At 34.6% G+C, this 22,070-nt stretch overlaps 2 protein-coding genes across 2 annotated transcripts; both read left to right on the top strand.

Moving 5' to 3' along the window:
- Nucleotides 1-3,834: 3,834 nt before the first annotated feature.
- Nucleotides 3,835-12,242, top strand: LOC121992133. Its single transcript, XM_042546295.1, has 7 exons — nucleotides 3,835-4,326; nucleotides 5,129-5,230; nucleotides 5,321-5,485; nucleotides 10,479-10,640; nucleotides 11,214-11,330; nucleotides 11,403-11,510; nucleotides 11,608-12,242. The coding sequence occupies exons 1-7, from the start codon at nucleotides 3,940-3,942 to the stop codon at nucleotides 11,917-11,919; spliced, it is 1,353 nt and encodes a 450-aa protein (XP_042402229.1). The 5' UTR covers nucleotides 3,835-3,939; the 3' UTR covers nucleotides 11,920-12,242.
- A 518-nt stretch (nucleotides 12,243-12,760) lies between these two features.
- Nucleotides 12,761-22,030, top strand: LOC121992130 (granule-bound starch synthase 2, chloroplastic/amyloplastic-like). Its single transcript, XM_042546293.1, has 9 exons — nucleotides 12,761-12,992; nucleotides 13,616-13,849; nucleotides 16,024-18,007; nucleotides 18,214-18,278; nucleotides 18,489-18,566; nucleotides 18,640-18,750; nucleotides 18,906-18,950; nucleotides 19,966-20,139; nucleotides 20,758-22,030. The coding sequence occupies exons 1-9, from the start codon at nucleotides 12,876-12,878 to the stop codon at nucleotides 21,712-21,714; spliced, it is 3,765 nt and encodes a 1,254-aa protein (XP_042402227.1). The 5' UTR covers nucleotides 12,761-12,875; the 3' UTR covers nucleotides 21,715-22,030.
- The last annotated feature ends 40 nt before the right edge of the window (nucleotides 22,031-22,070 follow it).

Below are 22,070 nucleotides of genomic sequence, written 5' to 3'. Positions count from 1 at the left end.
TTTAAATTCATAATGTCTAAATATTTTACATAGTTTCTCACAGATTTTAAGAATCGTATCACCTTTTAGGGGTGAGTATTAAAATCAAATGAACCAAATTTAATTAACTGAAATTAAATTAATCAAAAATTTCAAACTAATTGAATTTATCAAAATTTTTAATAAAAATTAAATAAATAAAATAATAAAATATCGATTAATTTAACCGAAAATTAAATTAATTATATTTTTAAAATAATAAGAGAGTTAATAAAAATTGAAACCGAATTCTTTTAACAAATGAGATTTATCCATTAACATTTTTTATTTTAATTAATTCAATTTAATTAAATAAAAAAATTTAAAATCAAAATTGAACCGAATTTACATATGAGATTTTGTAATGACACTTTGCATAAAAAAAAAATCGGCAATTTATCAAATCACGCAATGTTACTTTAGTTTTTACCAAAGGGCGCATTTTTTCAAGTGCATTTCCCTTTTTATCCTTCTAACAAATTAAACCTTTTTTTTGTCGTTTTCCTTTTATCTCTCTTCTCTTTCCTATTACCTCTTTCATCAACGAAATGTAAGATTTAGTTATTTTTTTGATAACATTTTAATACATTTAGAGAAGCTAAAATAAACAATGGATAGGATAGTTAAACTCCTTGCAACATCAGGAATCCACAGGAACTGAAATGGGTGTAATCTGAGGTCTCTAGGTCCATCAGTGGGTTTTGACCGAAACCCACTGATGGACCTAGAGACCTTAGATTACACCCATTTCAGTTCATGTGAATTCCTGATGTTGCAAGGAGTTTAACTATGCTATCCATTGTTTATTTTGACTTTTAAAATGTGTTAAAATAGCAGAAGAAAAAATCAGCAAAAAGACTCCAAATCAGGCCCACGTTGGGCCTGATATGAAATCATATCAGGCCCACGTTGGGCCTGATATGGAACCATATTAGGCCCAACGTGGGCTTGATATGGAACCATATCAGGCCCAACGTGGGCCTGATATGGAACCATATCAGGCCCAACGTGGGCCTAATATGATTCCATATCAGCCTAACGTGGAGCCTTTTTGTTGATTTTTTCTTCTGCTATTTTAACACCTTTTAAAAGTCAAAATAAACAATGGATAGCATAGTTAAACTCCTTGCAACATCAGGAATCCACAGGAACTGAAATGGGTGTAATCTGAGGTCTCTTGGTCCATCAGTGGGTTTCGGTCAAAATCCACTGATGGACCTAGAGAGCTCTGATTGCACCCATTTCAGTTTCTATGGAATCCTGGTGTTGCAAAGAGTTCAAATATGCTATCCATTGTTTATTTTGACTTTTAAAAGATGTTAAAATAGCAGAAGAAAAAATCAGCAAAAAGGCTCCACGTTAGGCCTGATATGGAATCATATCAGGCCCACGTTGGGCCTGATATGGTTCCATATCAGGCCCCATATCAGGCCCACCGTGGGCCTGATATGGAACCATATCAGGCCCAATGTGGACCTGATATGATTTTTCCTTGAGCTTCATACAATGTAGAGAAATTAATTTGATGATACAAAACCAAGAGTTCTGTTAGTCCTATGATTTAATTGTCTTTTTCTCAAGCATGTTGTGCAAATTGATTCTCTGTTCCTCTGAACATTGTTTTATCAATATATTGCAATATCTGCTAATACCTTTGCCTTAATACTGCATCATATCTTCTGTATTCTCAATATTACCCTCATGATTCACATTACAGATCATCCTTGGCTGCAGAATGCCAATAAGGCACCCAATGTAAATCTTGGTGAAACTGTTCGAGCAAGACTCCAGCAATTTTTAGTGATGAATAAATTTAAAAAGAAAGCTCTTAGGGTGAGAATATTTTCTTTCATGATTTCTTTCTGTGTGAATGCTTGACATTTGTCCAGCTGATTATTCCAAGACACACCTAGTATTATTATGTTCATTCTAAAACTGTGTTAATGCAGGTGATAGCTGAACACTTGTCTGTGGAGGAGATTGCCGACATAAAGGAAATGTTTGAGAATATGGATATCAACAAAAAAGGGCAGATAAATTTTGATGAGTTAAAGTATGGTTTGTGCAAGCTCGGACACCAGGTTGTTGATTCAGATGCCAAAGCATTATTGGAAGCAGTAAGTTATTGCTGAAGATGCAATCTTTTTTTTTAAAGTAAAAAAAAATGACTGTGGGTTATGGCAATCACACCATTTCCATTGGCATTACACAATTATGGGGTGACAAGGGAAAACAAACACAAAGAATTAGGCACAAATTCAAGCCACAACCCTACTAGATCCATCAAGAAATTCATCAAGAGTTGCTGACCAAACAAGATCCAAAGATGAACCTATCAGCAATATACTGATAAAACAATGTTCAGAGGAACAGAGAATCAATTTGCACAACATGCTTGAGAAAAAGACAATTAAATCATAGGACTAACAGAACTCTTGGTTTTCTATCATCAAATTAATTTCTCTACATTGTATGAAGCTCAAGGAAAAATCATATCAGGTCCACATTGGGCCTGATATGGTTCCATATCAGGCTTAACGTGGAGCCTTTTTGCTGATTTTTTCTTCTGCTATTTTAACATATTTTAAAAGTCAAAATAAACAATGGATAGCATATTTGAACTCCTTGCAACACCAGGAATCCATAGAAACTGAAATGGGTGCAATCGGAGCTCTCTAGATCCATCAGTGGGTTTTGATCGAAACCCACTGATGGACCTAGAGACCTCAGATTACACCCATTTCAGTTCCTGTGGATTCCTGATGTTGCAAGGAGTTTAACTATGCTATTCATTGTTTATTTTGACTTTTAAAAGGTGTTAAAATAGCAGAAGAAAAAATCAGTAAAAAGGCTCCACGTTAGGCCTAATATGGTTCCATATCAGGCCCAACGTGGGCCTGATATGATTTCATATCAGGCCCAACGTGGGCCTGATTTGGAGCCTTTTTGCTAATTTTTTCTTCTGCTATTTTAACACCTTTTAAAAGTCAAAATAAACAATGGATAGCATAGTTAAACTCCTTGCAACATCAGGAATCCATATGAACTGAAATGAGTGTAATCTGAGGTCTCTAGGTCCATCAGTGAGTTTCAACTGAACTGAAATGAGTTTCAGTCGAAACTCACTGATGGACCTAAAGACCTCAGATTACACCCATTTCAGTTCCTATGGATTCCTGATGTTGCAAGGAGTTTAACTATGCTATCCATTGTTTATTTTAGCTTCTCTAAATATATTAAAATATTATAAAAAAAATAACTAAATCTTACATGTCGTTGATGAAAGAGGTAATAGGAAAGAGAAGAGAGAGAAAAGGAAAACGACAAAAAAAAGGTTTAATTTGTCAGAAGGATAAAAAGGGAAGTGCACTTGAAAAAATGCGCCCTTTGGTAAAAACCAAAGTAACATACGCCTTTTGGTCAATTAAGATATTTAAGTGCGTGATTTAGTAAATTGTCGAAAAAAAATGGATCATAAAGTTGGTTGATTGATTTGGATGAAATCCACCTGTTAAATATATATGTCTATTCAAATCAATCAATAAATATAATAATTCATTTTTAGATGGCAAAGTATGATTAGAATCCATTTTTCTATATTAGTTAAAAAAATTAATTTTTAAGAAAAAAAATTGAAATACTAAATTAATCGAATTAAATTTTTATATTCATTGATTTTATCTGTTTATTCGATTTAACTATTTTTTTCTTTTAAAAAATATATAATATTTTTATAATTTATATAACTCCATAAAATAAATAAAAAAAATATAAAATAGGATTGTTTAAGCGGTTGCTATACCAATTTAGGTGAATCTAGAACAATTTGAAAAATCAGGTAAGTCATATTTAGTATTTTAGGGTTTCGGCATCATTATTAAATCCTTCATCTATGATTTAGGGTTAGCACTTTACCCTGCAATGAGCCGTAGGTCCAGATCCAAGCGAAAGCCCGTCCCGGACGACGAGGACCAGCCGGCGCAGCCCATCATCCTCTTCAGCAGCGACGACGAGGCTAACGCAGATCTAAGCATTGCCATCGTCGAGAAAGCGCGACAGCGGCAGGCGAAGCGGAACAAGGCCGTTGATGCCCCCTTCCCTGCCCCAGTACCCGCCTCCCCGCCGGCAATAGTTCTGGATATTTCTTCCGCGTCGCCATCTTCCGGTGAGGCGGAATTTATGTCTGGTCGGGACACTGGATCTTCTGTCGGAGGTCTTCTGTCGCCTGTGGATGGAAAGAGCATGACTAGGAAGAAGAAGTCGAAGAAGAAGCAACAACAGGTTGAAGAGGATAAAGAACAGGAATTGGTATGTTTTATGCTTCAATGGTTCCTTTTTCATGTTGCTTATCTATATTTCTGGCTCGGCTTCGTTAAAATATTTCGAATAAAAAGAGAATGCTCTTTCCAAATCAGAAACTGTAATTTCTTGTTTGGATTTGAGTAAAAAACGGACAGGAAGAACTTCGTTTTCTTATGTTTGCCATTAGATAGAAGTAAATTTAACCTTATATTCAATAGTTATGACTTAATTTCATCTATTTTAAAAATTATGCTCAATAGATACGAATTTAAACTTCTGTTCTATGACATTTTTATGTCTTTGGATTGCTGTATAGTGTTGAATAGTCAAAATCCAAACATCTGCAGTGTCATTAGAAATATAAAAAACATTTTGAGCCTCCTTAGAGTCTCATTCATGTACTTTATATCAAATAGAACAAAATAACAAATTATGAAAATGGGTTAGAGTACATGAGAACTCCTATTCTTTTCCATTTTTTCTTCTCAAAATTTAGCAATCATATAAAAATAGACTCCACATGAATACCTCTCTATTTTGCTAACATTTTAGGCAGGGTTTTATTGGTCAATCTATGATGGCGGATCCCAATGATTATCATTAATTCTCAACATGTATCTATGATTTTTGATGGGATTGTAAAATCCAAGTTTTAAAAATACTATGAATATGATTTCAATTCTATATTTTTATGTTTCCAAAGAAGGTAAGATTTTACTAGGATATACTCATTTCTAGATGTCTTAGATTTGTGACATCAATTTTATTTTATAGGATGCCTTCTGATTGGAATTCTTTTGAGCTGCAGGTGGGTGTTATAGTTTCTGAAGAGAAACCATCAATAAGGGACGAAGAAGTGATCAATGAGGCAAACAACACATCTGACAATTTAGTTTTTAGGAAGCTGCTAGTAAGCCAAATTATTTTTCTTCAATTTAATTCTGTTTTTTTTTTGTGAGATGAGAAGTCTAGATCTTGATTCTTTGGTGGTTTTGATAAGCGTGGGCCAAGATATTTTGATCCTGAGGAGAACAAATGGGTGACTCCCACTTGCTTCAATTGTGGCGAGGAGGGACATGTAGCTGCAGATTGCATGTTGGAAAGGCGGAGGAAACCTTGCTTTTTTTGTGGTCTTTTTGATCACAATTCAAAGCAGTGTTCGCAGGTAATGATCAGATTATTGTAATTGTGCCCAAATAAATTATAATTTACATAGAAATATTCTTTTGTCTTCTTATATGAATCATAGTGTCTGCCTAGAACTTGTTTTAGGCAAGAAAGATTCTTATTTGTTCATTATTACAAAGTTCTTTATATAACAAGTTCAATAGTTTAAAGCTTTGTGCACTGGCACTTTTTGTTGCTCATGAATGAACAAATTTGAGTTATGTTTTTTCTACTGTTGCAATCCATCAAAATTTTAGTTATTTAGGAATTGACATGATGATATAAGCTCTAAGCTGTCACATTCTTCATGCGTGGGTTGATGAATAAAACAATTTTTATGCTATATATTCATGAGTAATAAAATAAGAATGTAGTCATTATTAAGCCTTAGTACATTTACTGATGTTTGGAATAAGAAATGAAGAATGGAAAACTATATTAAATTTCACGATAGCATATGACCTTATATTAGTTAATACATTTTTTAATAAAAGAAAAGAACACTTAGTCACATTAAAAACTGAGAATAATAAATCGCAAATTGACTTTCTTATGGTTAGGAAAAAGGATAGAAAGATCTGTAAAGATTGCAACCTCGTAGAAAGCTTAACTATCCAATATACGTTAGTAGTGTTGGGTATACGTCTCGAGCATAGTATCAGTAGAAAGAAAATATATACGACTTCTAAAATTAAGTGGTAGAAGTTAAAGGATGGGAAAGAAAATATATACGATTTCTAAAGAAGGTAGGAGTACAAGTATTAGGTGAAATATATGGTGACTCTAATATGACATGGGATAAGATTATATCAAAGTTGAAAATAACAGCTAAAAGTGTATTCGGTGAGTCAAAGGTACATGCACCACTAAGTAAGAAATTTTGGTGGTGGAATGAGAAAGTATAAGAGAAAGTAAAAGAAAAACAGACAACTTATTAGGAATTATATATTTGTAGGAAGGAGGAAAACTTAAAAATATATATAATAGCTAAGAAAGTAGTGAATGAAGCAAAGAATGAAACTTTTGAACGATTATATCAAAAATTAGATATAAAAGAAGAGGAAAAAGACATTTATAGAATAATTAAAGTGAGAGATAGGAAGATAAGAGTTTTTATTTAAATAAAATGTATTAAAGATGAATGTAATAGGGTATTAGTAAACGAGGGAGAAATAAAAGAGCGGTGAAAGAGGTATTTTCATCACTTTTTAATGAAGGTTTAGGTGACTAACTTAATTTAGGTAATTTAAGTAAGTCAAATGAGTATAGAAATTTAAATTTTTATCATGCAATTCAAACTTCAGAAGTAGAACAAACTTTAAATAGGATGCACAATGGAAAAACTGTTGGGACTAGATGATATTCTGATAGAGGTATGGAAGTGTCTAGGGAAATAATGTACTAAATGACTTATAAAATTATTTAACATGATATTGAAAATGAAAAAAATGTCTGATTAATGGAGTATAAGTACTCTAGTTCTCTTATATAAGAATAATAACCTTATATAAGAATAAGTGAGACATACAAAATTGTGCAAACTATAGGGGTATTAAACTAATGAGTCATACTATGAAATTTTGGGAAAAGTAATAGAAAAAAGATTAAGGAATGAGACCACGACGATCAAAAATCAATTTGAGTTCATGCTTGGAAGATCGACAATAGAAGTTATACATCTACTAATTGAAAAATATCGGGAGCAAAAAAAAAAAGATCTACACATGGTATTCATTGACTAAAAAAAACTTATGATAGAGTCCTAAGAGAAATTATATGAAGAATTCTAGAAAAGAGAGGTGTTAGCATAATATATATTGAATTAATTAAAGATATGTACAAGGATGTAACGACCAGAGTAAAGACTTAGGCGGGGTAACTTGAGCATTTCCTGTAAAGATAGAGTTACATTAAGGATCATCTTTAAGTCCTTATTTTTTATTCTAATTATGGATGAACTCACTACACACATTCAAGACATAGTACTGTGGTGCATGTTGTTTGCAGATTGTTTTGATAGATGAAACACATAAGAAGTAAATACTAAATTAGAATTTTGGAGGGAAACACTAGAAGGGCAAGGTTTTAGACTTAGTTGAATAAAGACAGAATATATGGAATTTAAGTTTAGCAATATTAGACGTAATGAGACAATTATTAAGATAGCAGATAATGAATTGCCCGAAGCCTAAAGTTTCAAATATTTAGGATCATTTTTATAAAACAATTGACGGATTGAGAGAGATGTCTTGGAGTATCCACAATAGGGGATATTTGGAAAGAATATTTCTCCGAATATCCCCCCTCTCAAATATCCCCCACTGCTGGGGAATATTTGAAAGGTATTAGAAATTATCATTCTCTTTTGTGGCATGCAATCGGGCCCACCTTTTGGTGGGCAAAGGTAAGTTTTTTCTTTTTTAAATTCAAACACTTTGGAGAGAATATTTCTCCAAATATCTCCCTCTCAAATATCTCCCATTGCTGGGGGATATTTGAAAGGCATTGGAAATCACCGTGTACAAATTTGTGTCAGTGATTTTCTCTTTTGTGGCATGCAATCAGGTCCACCTTTTGGTGGGTAAAGGTAAGTTTTTTTTTAAAATTCAACCACTTTGCAATCAATCAATGTTTTGGAAAAATAAAAAAATAAACGTTGCTTTTATTTTATTTTTTGAAAAATTCAATCAATGTTTTTTGAAAAATTCAATCAATGTCTTCTATTGCTTCTTTTTTAATAAAATATTAATATTAAAATAATTATATTAAATAATTATTATATCATATTTAATAAAATATAAAAATATTTATAGATAAATAATAGATGAAATATATTAAATTAAAAAATTGAAAAATATAATTAATTTTATTAAATAGAAAATTAGATATAAATTAATAAAATGATTATGGGATCCATAAATATTTAGTTAGTAAGATATTTGATTGTGAAATTGAGGATATTTGAATGGAATATTTAATGGGTGGGACCCATAAATATTTAATTGGTGAAATATTTGATTGTGAGATTTGGGATATTTGAAGAGTGAGATATTTGAAGAGTGAAATCGAAGTGGGGACAACAAATATTTGGGAAAAATATCCTCTCTTATTGTGGATGCTCTTACATAAAATACAAGTAAGATGATTGAAATGAAGGAGAGCGATGGGTGTTTTATGTGATCGTAAAATACCTCTATAATTTAAAGGAAAGTTTTACAAAATCGCAGTTAGACCTGCTATGTTATATGAAGCTAAATGTTGGGTTATGACTCGAGTACATGAGCATAAGCTGAGAATTGCAGAGATGAGGATGTTAAGGTGGATGTGTAGACATACAAGGATGGACAAAATAAGAAATGAGAGTATTAGAGAGAGTCGAAGTTGCATCTATTGATGGAAAACTCTGATAGACACGTTTAAGATAGTACAATCATGTACTTAGACGACCAATAAATGTTCAAGTTAGGTGATGTGAAAACAAACACACATATCAAGTGAGGAAGAGGAATATCAAAAAGACTTGGTTAGCAACAATAAACAAAATAAAATTTATTTAAGTATAGATGATCATATATTAGGAGATAGAGCTTAATGATATAAAAGGATCCATATAACCGACCTCATTTTGTGGGATAAGACTTGATTGTTATTGTTGTAATTTACTGAGGTTATTTAGATACTTGAGTGTTGCTTTCATGTGAATACAAACTTGTAAAGGTCTTGGCTTCCTTGTGTGATTAAGATATTACAGTAGTGCTGTTATAGGTACATTCTTATGTTTGTTACAGGTCATATATTAGTTTCTGTTTTCTTTTTCTGCTAGAATTCTGTGAAGACACACCTAGTTGGTGAACTTTTTAAATCTTTCACGGAGAAATATAATCTATGTTGCAAGTATCCTGAACCTAAGAATTCATTGAGCAATGATCATGCATTTGAGTTTGTAAATCTGATCAATTTTGTTTAATGTATACATATGAGCTTGAGAATTGTGGAAGTTAAAAATCAGCAAAACAATTATAGCGTTGTATGTCAAATGCTTTTAAGGTCTTTTAACCTATACCTTAATGCAGAGGATTTATGCAGACTAAACCAAGATGGTAATGCCATCTTACTAAACCAAGGTTTTAATATCATACTGTTTTGGTTGGTTGGATTTAATGCCATCCTGATCTGTCTTCTTTTTCCTTCTCATCTTCTACTACTTATTTCTCTTCTTGATTGGTGCCAATGCGCACAACCTCATATCAACATTCAGCATCCTTGCAAATAACAATACCTGTCTCATTTTGGCCGGACACCAAAATGTCAACATGGGATGAGACTTTAAAGATTGGTGTAAACAATCTCAGTATTTTACCTCTTAGGAACAACTATTGGATCTTAAGACTTACTTGCATATAGCATTCTAGTGTAAGATACAACTCCACAACATTCATTTTGCCTGTCTATTTAAATTAAAGCCATTGGGATACTTGCAAATTTCTCCAATCAATCTTTATAGTTGTAGAGTCATTCGGTTTTTCCTTTTAATGAGCATCCAAATTGTCTCTTTTCATTTATTGGCATTTGCAACATGGTCTACCTCCGCAATCCTTTTGTCTACTCAAGCAAGGATGTTACAGTTAATCATTTGACCATAATTTTTTCTTTGATTATTTTGGCACAGCAGTATGGCTATTAAAATAAATCTATAATTTTAGTCGATGGGATTGTTAGAAATAATAGGAATATTAATCTTAATCTCATTCCCATATTCTAAAAATTAGGCTTATAGGTTACGTATGGGTTGTGATTTTCTTTGGTAATAATTTGATATGGGATCTCTTAGTGAATTGAAGTTCTGCAATTTAAGTGTATTCCTTAAACTGAAGTTATTAATGGTCTTGCATATTTTTATCTTTAGCATGTGTAATGTCTGTTTATCCATTGATTTTCTGCTCGCACATTTTTTGCTCTAAGACTGCCATTTTGTTGATTGATATATGCAGGGTCAAGATTGTTATATTTGCAAAAGAAGAGGTCATCTTGCTAAAGTCTGCCCAGACAAGAATAAAAAGATTGCTCAGGCATCTGAAATATGTTTACGATGTGGAGGGACCACACATACTATATCATCATGTAGAAATGATTATTCACCTGATGATCTGAAGGTCAATAATGCTTCTCCACTTTCTTATTCTGCTCTTGTTTTCCAGCATGCATCATACCACGGCAGAGAATGAAGCTAATATTTTCATGCTATAGATTATTTTATTAGTTGTTTTATGCCATTATTTGATGCAAGAAGATATTGAAAATATTACAAGAGAGGAAAAAATCCCCATCATGAAGGCTTTAAAAATATTTGGTTATTAAATATGTAACAAGGCCTGAGCTTGTAATTTCTTAGTGATTAAGTTTCCTTAGCTCTGAAATTTCTCGGTCTTCAAGTTTGTTTAGCCCTAAGTAAATTTTGGCTACTGAGGTTGGGACTTATATTGATCGATCGGGATCATGAATGATGAATTTAAATTTTAGTATGGTGTAATACTCAACCTGTCCTGAATGTGATTGCTTGGGGAATCCTAGTTGTGGTTGATTATTTAAATATTTCTAGTGATACAACCTTGTATATAACTCAAGAAGGGATGAAATTCAGTAGTCTCTAAATAGTTAAGAAAAGCACGGGTTAATGATAATGATAATGATGACTTTTACATTGTCTCTTTTTTTTTATATATCAGGAGATACAATGTTATGTTTGCAAAAAGTATGGTCATCTTTGCTGCGCTAACTTAATGGATACTAGTCCAAGAGAAGTCTTTTGTTACAACTGTGCCCAAACTGGTCACACTGGCTTGGTAAGCCCAATCATTTAATAATGTAGTTGTAACAATTGAGTGTGATAAGATTTTCCTTGGAAATTCATTTAGGGGTGTGCAAAATCACGAGGATATGGAACGACGGATGCATCACCACCTACATGCTATATTTGTAATCAAGAAGGACATTTCGCTCGGGGCTGTACGAAGAAGACTAAGGTTAAAGAAACTTTTGACCTACTTTTTTGTTGTGTGTGTGTGTAAACCCTCATTGTTTGTAATTTTTTCAAAACTTTTTATTCAATCTGCTAAATAGCTGGGCGAGTTATCAACCCCTCGGACATCAGATAAGGATAAAAGGTGGTTCAGGGGCTCTAAATCTGTACCACACGACTTTGGCAAAAGGCCTAAACGGGATTGGGTGTATGAAGAAAGATGGAGGACGCCCACAAAGACTAAGATAAAGGGCGGTTGGATCGTCGATGATCCAGGCGATCTTCCTAGAAGGAGATTCGGAGCAACCAAATATGCATCTCCCAGGACAACTGTGAAAAGGGTAAGGAAAAATTATTTATCAGGCGTTGGTGGGCATTCTTCGGGTTCCCATGGTTGGAAGGAATGGTTGTAAACTGGAACTCAAGGACATATGATCGAGAGTTCGCAGCATTAAAAGATCGGCAATTTTCAATTTGACACCTGAGGGCGTTGTGGCCGTTGTTTACGTCACATGTACGCCTTCAGTGCTGCACTGCGATCAGTTGTAACATGCTATTCAATGATGTGCGCATGCACCCAGAAGATGTTCCTAATTCCTTGTTTCCTCTAATGTCACAAAGTTAAGACCAGTGAATTATCCAAAACTTACTTGAAGCTTGTTTGAAACTTCCTGAGTGAAGCTGTAGACCTCTCACAAATCTGGTATCTCTTTCAAAATATTTATAGTTTGTAGAATATCGATTGTTTATGGGGAAAGGCCGTCTATTTACATCCAATTGCACCTAACAATATCTTGCATTTGTAAGAATACAATGCTTAATAAGCTGCTATAAGTAAAATAATATCAAATTTGCAAAGAGAATGCAGATTACACGTTTCCACTGCATTAGGTTGAGTGTTGAGTGAACTCTCATGATTTCTTCTGTTTCAAAGAGCGAGAAGCATCCTTCTGAACCGCTTTTGAACCGTTAAAGTGACGGTTTCACCCACCAGCAAGCTTAAAGAGGAGAGAGAGAGAGTAAAAAGAAGAGAGTAAAAGGGTGCGGCAACAGCAAGCCATTCTTTTATGTTTTTTATACATATTTATTTTTGTCTCTTTCTGCAAATACACTCTCAAACTTCACTTGCTTAAGCATCCTCAAAATAGAAACACTATCCGATATTTTAATAGTAATTAAACTTCAAGGGCCATTTTTTAAAACGTCTGTAATGCCGTATTTCCCAGCTAAGTGTGTACTGCTATAATTGGGAGGGTTAAATTAAATATTCTCCTAATGGAGCGAAAAAGCTTGCAGCGCTACCGCAGTCGATCATCGTGAGGGGAAGTGTAGTTTCCGGAAGCGGGTCGGAGCGATCGCTGAGGCAACAATGCTCTCCTGCCTCGACTTCTCTCTTCGAATCCCGTCTCTGCGACCGCGCGAGGCCGTCGCCAGCGGCCTTTCTCGCAATGGGGTCCGGCATCGGCGATCTTCCTCGCTCTCGACTGTGAGTTTCCCCCTTCCCTCTCTGTGTGCTTGCTCATTCTACTTGGTCCAGTACTACGACATTCAATCGTATCATAACATGAAGCTACAAAAGTTTTGAATTCTTTTCTTCGGGAGAATAGCTCAAAAAGAAGTAAAAAAAGGAAGTTGCCTTCCAGATTGTTCCTTGGGTAACGGATGCGTTGATCCGTTCGTCAACTTTTGATGAACACAAAACGATCTGCTCCTCATCATTTAAATATGTTTGTGGAGGAAGTATTGATGATTTTGTGTTACGAGCAATGTTTTTTTATTTTATTTTTATTGTTACTATTATAAAAATACACTAGCATTTTCAGTACTCTGTGTGTTTCTGATTTTATTTCTTGATGGGAATCAACAAGACGTGGTCTGTGTAATATTAATTTAAGTTTCTTCTTTAATCAGTCCAACCGGACTTTCTTACATGTTGATCCTGGAAGAAAAAAGCGACTATTTCATCTGTTTGTTCCCCTCGCGAGTAATTTTGTTTGTTCCTCATAAGCTCATAGCTTAGCTTTTCAGGTTAAGGAGTTAGCCATTTTCAACATACTGTTTGTTTTTTGTATCTTCAAATTTCTAAGAATAACATTCCATTTCCTTCAGAGCCAAAATGGAACCGCTTGCACCAAGAAATTCCTTCATGTAGTCTACCATGGACCGTTTGTGTATCTACTTCCAATTGGCCGAACACATGGAAGACCTTCCAGAGAAGTTGGAAGAAGCAATAGTACTGAGGGGCAAGAGGATATTGATGCCAATTACGAGGATACCATTCATGAACCACCTGTGTCTGTCATGAAACGGAGCAATAGTAATTTGTCAATGGAGAGGGATCTGGTAAAATAATATTTCATTAAAAGATTCAATCATGTGTCACAATATGCCTCATATTCGATTGTATATTATACCTTTTCTTGTTTGATGTCTTCATAGTTACTGGGTGAGCACTTTTTTGTTAGTTCCTTGTTTTTGTGACAACCCTATTCTTCACGAGAAGGATGAGTCACAACAAAGTCTTTGACAGTACATGTGCATATCACGCTGATAATTAGAAGTGCTCATTAAGAGAATTAAGATAAAATTAGCTTCCTTATGATCAAGTTTATAAGAAAATTTTAGCATTAATAAATGAGTTTGCCAGTACAACTCTCTAGTGTTTGGATGTCTAATGACACTAAATGGGATTAGGATTGGAGACTACTTTAGCACACCTTGCTAGAATCCACCGTATCAAAACACGGACTTGTAGATCCACCACAACAAGGGCATTCTTCACTGACAGAGGCTTCACGCTATATTCTAGGCATTGCACCAAGGAGAAAACTCAAGAGTGTCTGTTAGACTACAATTATTACATTTGATCTATCTTTTTTATTAACTCTGCAAATCCATCTTACTGTTCAAAGATTCACTATTAAATTTTTTAAACTTTAATTCCCTAACAACCTAACACTGTTCCCAAAGGTATGTGGTTGCATCTCAATTTATAAAACTTTTCTTAAGGTATGGTTGTATCACATTTTTATAAGTTATTTCTTCTAGCCTAACCGGCACAAGACAATTCCATAAGTTCCTCTCTATTTCAATTCTTTAATCATTATCCTATTAATAACAACTTCATTAACATTTCATTAAATAGTAACTTTAAGATATGTTAGGAGCAATGAGAAAAATTGTTAGGTTTTCCTTATCCTAGGTAGTCCTCTTTACCTCTATCTATATTCATTATTGTAACTTAGACACCCTATAGTATGTGGTATTTATATTTAGGACCCTATAATTTGGTTTATACATATTTTAGAAATCTAACTTTTTACAAACAAATTCAATTCTATGATTTCATGAAAATTCAGTTAGAAAATGAGTTAATTAATCATTGGAGTGGACAAGTTTATTAATTTGGTTGCCAGTATATCCATCTATTTGTTTTATCCTTTCGTATAATACTGAATTGAAGGGTATGTTCATAGAAGCTTGATTGACATAATGTAACTTCACAGGTTCTTTAGGAACATGTCTCAACTCGGTCATTGACTGTTTGATCTAAATAACTTCATATGTGATAGAGCCATAGCCATGTATTGCACCTCTATACTCGACTTGGCTACGCACTTGACTTCTTGAGCTTTCAAGAAATCAATTTACCTCCCAAAAGAATACAATAACTTGATGAAACTTTTAAATTCAACTACCATTACTTATAGATGAAACTTATTATGAAAGAGGAGTGGCAATGAGCGGGTGAAAACCTAAGGTTGGTAATGATATGAAAATCAAGGAAGAAAAAAGCTTCATAAAACTTGACATGAAAGGCAGTAACTAATGTGGATAAATTTTCAACTAATCCCTACATCTTTGAGACGATGATATGTGTCCACTGTAATGATCAAAGTGAGAACATAGCTTAATCCAGGTGCCCCAGATATAATCAAAGGGGTGAGGACATTTGTCTAGTTAACTTGGTCAACAGTTGAAGAGCATTATAAGGACAGATTAGACTCATCTGGACATCCTTGTCAATATGGAGTTCTATAATTCAATCACTCTGAAGCCAATAAAAAGGAGCCAAATACAAGGTGAAGGGGGGCCTCTGGCTACCTACAACAGTTGTCACCACTAGCTTTAGGTGATCTTCTAGTAATGACTTGCTATCTCCACATCATCCTTGCTTGGCAAACCAACTCTCAGCCCTTCCCCTTCAGGATACATTCTTGATGCCCAGAACCAATATTAATACCAACCTAGACTATTTCACCTCAACTGAATAAAATTAACTTTGAGCTGTAATTCTGCCGAGTTAACACAACTTGAGTTCAAACGTTAGTTGATCTACTCTTACCTTTTTTCAGCTCTATCCAACTTCCCTAATTGAGTATCAAGCTAGTATAGGTGGTTGGCACCTATAAGCTTGGATTATAATGATTTGAGTTAATAAATATATTTTTTAATTTTTATTTTAATTTTCCATGTTAAATTTGGATCTGATACTAAATATTTTCTTTTTTTGGAAGATTGTTGAGAGGAGAGAGGACTTGACATCCATGAAGGATATTATTACAAAGGAAAACGAATCCACTGTTGGCAATCAGAATCCTGGATCTCTCTCAAACCCTGACACTGCTAACAGTGTTGCTCAAAAAACTGAAGTTGGCGTAGTTGATGATGACCAACTGAAAAATGCACAGGAAGTTGAACAATCCAAGGAACATGCTCTTGGACTACTAAAAGAAACCAACTTGGATTATAGGATAACTGCAGAAGAACATGAACTAGAGTCCTACAACCAAAGTCAGAATTTTCTCTTGAACTTTGATACTGGGAAAAATGGTCAACTTGATAGCACACATAGTTTGACTTCGTCTGACAGCTTTGGTCAGTCAACTGAAACCGTCACAATCAACAATGACAAGGGTCTTACAAATAGCTTAGAAGATGACCATCTTGCGCAACTAAAACAGAAGAGCTTGGAGCCATATACCTTAGAAGAGGAACTAGACTCTCATGATCAGAGTAAGTTTATTCCGTTCCTTGTTATGGGCGACACTAGAGAACTATCTAGAAAAAGTGCTTCTTGGACATCCTCTGACAACTATGCTCTGTCAACTCATGCTGATGTTGATGATGGTGAAAAGCTCATGAAAGGCTTAGAAGCTGAAAAGTCCACGGCAGAAGTTGTTGGAGAACAAAAACAAAGAAACGTGGAACAATTTATTATTTCAGAAAAAAATGAACCAGTTTCTTACAATCAGAGTCAAGATTCTATGCCAAAACATGATATGGATATTGATGGAGGGCTTGAAAAGCCACATGATTTTTTGTTTTCCTCTGAAAGTTTTGCTCAATCTACTGAAGCTAGTATAGATGATGATCTTATTCAAATGAAGCAAGCTGATTATCAGCAATCTCAGTATCAAACTACACTTCCATTTCCTTCTGACATGTCTAGTTCTGATGTAATAGATGAGAACGTTCATATCACTGCAAAATTCAATATTCATGATTCAGATAAGCAACAACAGGTGCTACCTGAGGTAGGAAACTTGAGCCACCCTCCTTTAGCTGGCACAAGTGTCGCAAATGTCATATTTCCACCTGAGCAACATATTACCACAGAACAAGATGAACCAGTTTCCTACAACCAGGGTCAAGATTCTTTGACAAAACTTGGTATGGATAATGAAGAGACTGAAACAACATATGACCTTTTGTCTTACTCTAGTTCTGCTCAGTCATCTAAAGCTGGTGTAGGTGATCATGATGAACTCACAAATGACTTCGTTATTGGAAAATTCATGGAAGATGCTCATGGACAGCTAAATCAAACTGATCATCTGCAATCTCAACCGCACATTATGCTTCCAGTTCTACCTGGCATGCATAATTCTGTTCTTATGATAGATAATAACCTTGACACAAAAACCAATATGGATGGTTCTGATGGACAACAAGAGGTTCCATCCGAAGAAGGGAACATAAGCTCCTCTCCTTTGACTAGCTCAAGTGTAATGGACATCGTAGGGCTGCCTGAGCAATATATGATTCCAGAAGAAGCTGCAGCAGTTTCTTACAGTGAGAGTCAAGATTCTCAGTCAAAACTTGATACGGATATCTATGAGCTTGAAAGGTCACATGACTTTTCTTCTTCCTTTGACAATTTTGTTCAGTCAAATGAAGTTGGTGTCAGTGATGATGATGAACCCAGAAATCACTTAGAAATTGAGAATTCCACATCACATGATCTTCAACAACTTCAAGAAACCAATGTCGAGCAATCCCAGCCTCAAATTATACTTCCAGCCCTCCCTGATCCATTCATTTCTGATGCTGTGGTAGATTACAATCTTGAGTTCACTGGAGAAACAGATCTCCCGATTTCAGATGAGCAACAAGATGTACCACCTGAGGAAGGAAACTTAGACTCTCTTCCTTTGGCTGGCCCAAATGTCATGAATGTCATAGTGGTTGCAGCAGAATGTACTCCATGGTCTAAAACAGGCATTTACATCCACTTTAACTTTGAAACTAATCTGTCTGATAAAAATCCTCATCATTCCTGACATTTTTTTTTATTATGTCCTATTCTTCAATTCCAAAATCGTTTTTTCCTTTTGAGTGAAGGAATTTATTCTACTTTTAACTGTTACAAAAAATGTCATTATATTTGTTGCCTAGTATTTACACTTCTTGATGATTTTGTATAGGTGGGCTTGGAGATGTTGTTGGAGATTTACCTAAGGCATTGGCCAGGAGGGGACACCGAGTAATGGTAATTAGTATTATGATTATCCTCTTTCTGTTAGTCAACCTAAAGTGAAAAAAATAAAATAGGAATGTAAACAGCAATTGGGCATAACTACTAATTTATCTCCCCTTTCATCAGAACCAATGAGTTTTGCTGGCCTCATTTTTGCTTAGAATTGAAGTATTAGCCAAATTGCATGGTTCACACTTACAAGTTAATCTGTTGATTAAATAGGTAGTGGTTCCAAAGTATGGCAATTATTCTGAACTCAAAGAATTAGGTGTCCTGAGAAGGTATAAGGCTGACGGACAGGTATTTATCTGTTAAACATGACCACATAAAATATAACAGATACATTATAGAAGTCTTTGTATTCTGTTTACAGGATCTGGAAGTTACTTATCATCATGCCTACATTGACTTTGTTGATTTCGTCTTTATTGATAGCCCTGTTTTCCGCCACATTGGAAATGATATTTATGGAGGACACTGGCAGGTAATCCTTGTGTTTACTTGTCTTCATAACTAAACTTTAATGAGTATAACCTATTGTTTCCATGATCTCTAAATTGAACTTTGCATCTTTGTTTTATGACTATAAATATTAATAAAATCTTATGCCAAAAAATGTTTCTTCTGGTGTTCATGTAGGATATACTGAAAAGGATGATTTTGTTCTGCAAGGCGGCAGTTGAGGTACTTTCTTGAGCATTTTGGTGCTGTCCATGATCAATCAATATGACAGTGTGATTCATGACCACAAGGATAAACCAAGTATTATTATTGTTATATGGATGAAACGAACCAAATTAAAATCAACTCATAAAATTTTGTAGTATTTGACTGCAATGGGTGTTTTATTTTGATTTTATCTGACAATATATAAGAAATAAAGTGATATTTAATGTTTAAAATTTTTATCAAATGCTCATGAATAAATTTCATATACAATTACATAAACATATAAAAATAAACCATTTCAAATAAACTTTTATACTCAATAATAAAAGTTTTTCCGGTTTTTAAATTGGAAATTTCTCAAATATTGCCAAAAGCAAGAATGCCCTAATTTACAAAGGACTACAGAGAGGCTCATTTTCTTTTCTTGTTGATCATTCCAACGTTTTCTTTTCTTTACAAGAGACTAAATAAAAATAATAATTAATTGGTTGTAATTTAAATATAATTTAATAATACAAGATATTGATGTGGTCAAATTAATCAACAAACATAAATAGAAGAACAAATTTAATTTAATAATTATTAAGCAAACAATCAATTCCAATAAAATGTTAATTAAACTATATTGGTAAAACATGATATGCCACAGAAAATGTATCATTCTCACAATTTGACATTTTAAACCTCGGTTATGGGTTACTGTGTTTTGGTTAAACAGGCTAACGGGTCTATACTTTTTTTTTAATTGATTGACATAGGAAAACTGTTATTGAATACTTGCGATCATTGTTTATTTTTTAAAAACTTCCAAAAATAGAATTAGAATAACTAAAGCACTTGTGGCAGTATTCTTTAATTTGCTTATCATCCTACTTGATGCTTGGTACTCAGGGATTGAACTTGATCTATTGGTATTCTACCTAATAACTTGTATTATGTTTCAGTAAGCAAAGATATGTTCTCAACATTTATTTAATCGATACTTCCATTTACATGGAACAATGTAAACTAAGATGTTTTAGCCTTTCAGGTTCCCTGGTATGTTCCATGTGGTGGCTCCTGCTATGGAGATGGGAACTTAGTTTTCATCGCCAATGACTGGCATACAGCCCTGCTTCCTGTTTATCTGAAAGCATATTATCGTAACAACGGATTGATGATATACACCAGATGTGTTTTGGTGATTCACAACATAGCCCACCAGGTATATATCATAAAAATTTTATCGGCATTGTTATCATCATGCAATCAATTGTTATAGATCTATTCTTCCAATATATTGCAATATTTGGTTGATTATTGAAGGTAGGCAAGTGGATATCATTCTCTTACCTGAGCTGAACAAAAGGCATATCATGTGTAGTTTGAGATTAAAAAGATAGGTTTTTAGATCCTTAAATAGATCCTAAACAAAAGGCATATGGCATATCATGTATTGGAATTGTGAATTCAGTTAAACAAAACTGTAATAGATTTAAGAAAGATGGTTTTTAGATCCTAAAATAGATAAAAATTAGCAAAATGGCATATTTAATAAGATAACCTCATTAAAGAGACACGCTGATCATGGTCACAATAAAGTACGTTAATAATTTTCGCCTTTATCAGTTGACCATAATGTTTATCTATTTCATTATTGAAATGGACAACATGGCGTTTCTTTGTGGATGGTATGATACTATGATTATGATAACTATGGTCATGATAATAATCTTTTATATGCACTAGTGCCCTAATTATCAATCCACATAGCATAGATGAGGTCAATTTTATTTCTCTCATCGATTTCATTAAATTAAATAAAGTTCCTCTCCCCTTGCAGGGTCGTTGTCCACTAGACGACTTCGCCCGTCTAGATTTGCCAGGACACTACATGGACCTCTTCGAACTCTATGACCCTGTCGGAGGAGAACATCTTAATATCTTTGCTGCTGGTCTGAAATGTGCTGACCAGGTGGTCACTGTTAGCCATGGTTACTCTTGGGAGCTAAAAACATCTGAAGGTGGATGGGGCTTACACGGGATCATTAACGAGATCGGCTGGAAATTCAGGGGCATTGTCAACGGGATCAACACCCAAACTTGGAATCCTAACTTTGATGTGTTCCTAACATCAGATGGTTATACCAACTATAATTTGGAAACTCTTCGAGTTGGAAAGCCACAGTGCAAGGCCGCTCTACAACGCGAGCTTGGTCTTCCAGTGCGGGATGATGCTCCTATCTTTGCTTTCATTGGGAGGTTAGATGGTCAAAAAGGCATCGATCTGATAGAAGACGCCATGCCATGGCTCGTCGGTCAGGATTTACAGTTAGTCATGCTAGGCACTGGAAGAAGAGATCTGGAAGATATGCTTCGAAGGTTCCAAGCTCAGTACCCCAACAAAGTCAGGGGGTGGGTTGGGTTTTCCGATAAGATGGCACACCGAATCACCGCCGGTGCAGACGTGCTGCTGATGCCATCAAAATTTGAGCCTTGTGGCCTGAACCAACTTTATGCAATGATGTATGGAACTGTCCCGGTGGTGCATGCCGTTGGCGGTCTTAGAGATACAGTAAAGCAGTTCGATCCATTCCGTGATACAGGGCTGGGTTGGACGTTTGAGAAGGCGGAGGCAAACAGGATGATAGATGCGATAGCACATTGTTTGAACACATATCGAAACTACAAGGAGTGTTGGAAGGAGCTGCAGATGAGAGGGATGGTGCAAGACTTTACTTGGGATAATGCTGCTCAGCTTTATGAACAAGTCCTGGTTGCTGCTAAGTACCAATGGTAATCACCTTCGCATTACAAGTTTTTTTTTTACTAGCAGATGACTTTGATGATTCTAAGATAAATATAAAAACTTGTCCAGCCATGTATTTTACGGGGTTGTAACTTGCAATTTAGATGCTATTTCCGTTGCCTATCTCAGAACTTGTGTGAAATTTTTTTAGCATTTTGGTGAGGAACATGTTTGATCTCTTTGCTAATGTCATCCCAAATGTATACTACTTAGTCTAATAAGAAAATTCTCTACGGCAAGCCGGGGCCTTCACTCTCCTACAGCAAGTGCATGTGGCAAGTAACCCAATCCCTGAAAGGCTCGTCCAGCTGACATGTTACTAAAGTCTGCAGAACATTAATGTAAAT

Source organism: Zingiber officinale, chromosome 6B (assembly GCF_018446385.1).
Source record: "Zingiber officinale cultivar Zhangliang chromosome 6B, Zo_v1.1, whole genome shotgun sequence".
NCBI lineage: Eukaryota > Viridiplantae > Streptophyta > Magnoliopsida > Zingiberales > Zingiberaceae > Zingiber > Zingiber officinale.
Note: the sequence above shows the minus strand (reverse complement) of the source record. Positions and strands in the feature narration are given on the sequence as shown.